A 3,136-nucleotide genomic window follows, 5' to 3' on the forward strand; every position below is an offset into this window, starting at 1 on the left:
AGTGCCAGGGCTGGAACCTGCCTCTGCCTGATTCCCAAGTCTGTGCCTGTAACTACAATGCCAGGCAAGCGCTCTCCCCTGGGAGCAGGGCCCGAAGCCCACACCCACCTTTCCCAGCATTCCCCTTCCAGGCACTGTGAGGACCACAAGGGGGCCTGGGAATGCACATGAATAGAAGAGGGGGTGGGGCTCTGGGACTCAGCAAGGGTGCCCCAGCTCCAGATTAGTCTGGGGCCTGGATCCCCCCTTTGATGGGGTGGTCCCAAGTCACTGCCCAGAGCTTCACCTGGAAGAGAGGGTTCATTGGTGGTGGTGGAGTCCCCGGGGGGAGTAGACAGGGCCAGCAGACTATAGCAGGCAGAGGGGCCCTTTGTCCTCTCACCTAACAACAAGGCCTCCTCTTCCTGGGCCTGGGTACAGGGCAAGCTCAGGCCCATCAGCCTCCAGGTGTGGCGGGTGAGGTCCCAGGCCTGCTGCTCCCCATACCGAGCCACCAGATGTGAGGCCACCTCCATGCCACTCATCTTCTCTGGTGGAATTGCCATCGCCCCGGAAGAGCCCCGGAAGAGTGCTTCATTGTGCAGCCGAAGCTGGAACTCCTTCAGCTTCTCCTCCTTCAGTAGCTCCAAGTAATAGCCCAAATGGGCTCTGCTGGCCATCTCTGACCCAGAGTTGGGGGCCTGGGGGATGTTCAGGGCGCAGGGGAGGTGGATGGGTAGTGAGGGGCATCAGGCAGGCAGAGAACAGTGGTCTGCTTTTCCTTGGCCCCTACCATCTCCCACTGTGAGACTCCCACTGGGATCACTCCTCTTGGCTTGATAAACTCCTATTCAGCATTCAGAACCCAGTTTTGGAAACCCCAGGGCATCTGCCAATACATGGTGTTGGAAGTCGGGGAAGGGAATGGTAGGAAAAGTCATGGGAGTGAGGGGCCAGGAGGGGACTGAGAGACACTGAAAGAAGTCAGGTTATGTGAGGGTTCTGGGGTGGGGCCCAGGGCCTGGGAGTGGGTATAGGAGGGTGGGGGATGGGGTGTGGGTGATACTCACGGTTCTGTGTTTCTCAGATTCTTCCCTCTCCTGGGCTCTGAACTCCTGGGATCAATCTTTGAGCTGCAAGGCTGGCAAGGAAGTGGGCTAGGGGAGAGGCAAGGCAAGGGTTGGACTTCCAGCGTCCCCGGTCTCTTCAGACCTCTGCTGGCCCTGAGACACCAGCCAGTGACCACAGCCCCAGCCAGCCAGAGCAGGAAGAATGCATCACCCAGAGGAAACCCATGGCGTGTGTGGCCAGGGGAGGCGGGGTGTGGGGCACAGGCCCAGAAGGGCTGGTGCTGCAGCGGGTGCAGACCATACCACACATGGTGCACACACTTTCATGCAGGCCCCGCCAGCCTGGCACCCAGAGCCTGCCTGCAGACCGAGGGTGCAAACTTTCCTGGCATTTGGGTGTGGGGCCCAGGCCCAGGCTCTCAGGATGGGTGGGGCCCCTGTGTCTGCCAGGGGGAGACATTAGACCTGGGCCAGGGAGCACCCTTCCCAGCCTTTCATGGTTTTGGGGGCTTCCTCAGCCCCATTGTTCATCCTGCCATGCTCCAAGGGGCGCTGAAGCATGTGTCCCAGGCCTAGGGGTCTCTGTGCTTTGTGAGCAGCCTGGCACCCAGGTAGTAAACATTTCCGCCTGAAAGCAGAACAGCCCCCGCCTCATCCCTGCAAAGCCAGGCCTTGGGGGGAGCTGGGCCCAAACCTTCTTCCTCTTTTGTAGAATCGGCAGAGGCTGAGGTTTCCAGGATGAGGAGTGGCGTTACCCAACTGATTTGCTGTTGTATAATAAATAGCACCAGGCCAGGTGCGGTGGCTCACGCCTGTAATCCTAACACTCTGGGAGGCCGAGGCGAGAGGATTGTTTCAGCTCAGGAGTCAAGACCAGCCTGAGCAAGAGCGAGACCCCGTCTCTACTAAAAATAGAAAGAAATTAGCTGGACAACTAAAAGACACAGAGAAAAGTAGCCGGGCATGGTGGCGCATACCTATAGTCCCAGCTACTGGGGAGACTGAGGCAGAAGGATTGCTTGAGCCCAGGAGTTTGAGGTTGCTGTGACCTAGGCTGACGCCACGGCACTCTAGCCCAGGCAAGAGAGTGAGACTCTGTCTCAAAAATAAATAAATAAATAAATAGGACCAGGAGTGTCTGGAGATGCCTCGATTTGACCTGGGCTGGCAGAGTCCAGGCTGCAGCCCATGGTTACATGGATGCTCACTCCTTGTGTGGCTGATTCACTTCTCTGAGCGTCAATTTGCTTATCTATTAAATGGGACATCATAGGTTTGCCAAGAGATTGAAATTCGACAAAAGCTTTTTGTAATCATTAAATAATATTAGGTAAGTGTTAGTTTTTTTTCAATGGCTGATAAACCCATTGTAAGACATTCTAACATCAGACTTACCAGAAGTGGAAAGCCCTGCACTAAAAGCTGGGATGACCAGAGGGTTCTGAGTGCTCCATGAAGGACCCTGAGACCCTGTGTGGTGGGAGGAATGTCCTGGGGGAGGGGTGTAGGGGCTTTTTTCCCCCCTCCTGACACCAACCAGTTCTGACGCCAAATCTTCGGACACCAACTGGATGTGCTACAGTTCAGTTCAATTCTGACACTAACTGCCTGGAGCTGGCGTCAGACCCCACAGGTTTATGGGCTCAGTTTTGCAAAACTGCCCTCACTTCACATGTGAGTTGCAAATGGGGTTCCCAGACCACTTGCACCAAATAACTCGGTGACCAATTCAGGGGTTCCCACAGCCCCCCTCAGATTTGATAATTTGCTAGAACAACTCACACGACTCAGGAAAGCATTTATGATAAAGGACACAACTCAGGAACAGCCAAATGGAAGAGCTGCCTAGGGCAAGGATGGATGGGGTACAGAGCCTCCTTGCCCTCTCTGGGCACACCAACCACCTTCCCTGCACCTCCATGTGTTCCCTACCAGGAAGCTCTCTGCTTTTGTCCTTCTCCCATTATGTCTTATAAAATGTAGTACGATGTTTTCCTTGTTAGAGGAATGTAGTAGGAACTTAGTAGGACACAGCTTGACACTTAAAAATACTTTTACGTTATTGCATGTTCTCTCATTCTGTTTTT

At 54.7% G+C, this 3,136-nt stretch overlaps 1 protein-coding gene across 1 annotated transcript in view; it reads right to left on the reverse strand.

Annotated features, from left to right (window-relative positions):
- Nucleotides 1–1,100, reverse strand: part of LOC105822844 (NACHT, LRR and PYD domains-containing protein 1-like) — a gene marked incomplete at its 5' end in the record, with an annotated part of 61,543 nt that extends 60,443 nt beyond the window's left edge. Inside the window, 2 exon segments of the mRNA XM_012659874.1 lie at nt 109–680; nt 1,050–1,100. Of these exon segments, the coding sequence (XP_012515328.1) occupies nt 109–680; nt 1,050–1,100 (623 nt within the window).
- Between the last annotated feature and the right edge of the window lie 2,036 nt (nt 1,101–3,136).

This window comes from Propithecus coquereli, unplaced genomic scaffold (assembly GCF_000956105.1).
Source record: "Propithecus coquereli isolate 6110/MARCELLA unplaced genomic scaffold, Pcoq_1.0 Scaffold640, whole genome shotgun sequence".
In the NCBI taxonomy this organism is placed as follows: domain Eukaryota; kingdom Metazoa; phylum Chordata; class Mammalia; order Primates; family Indriidae; genus Propithecus; species Propithecus coquereli.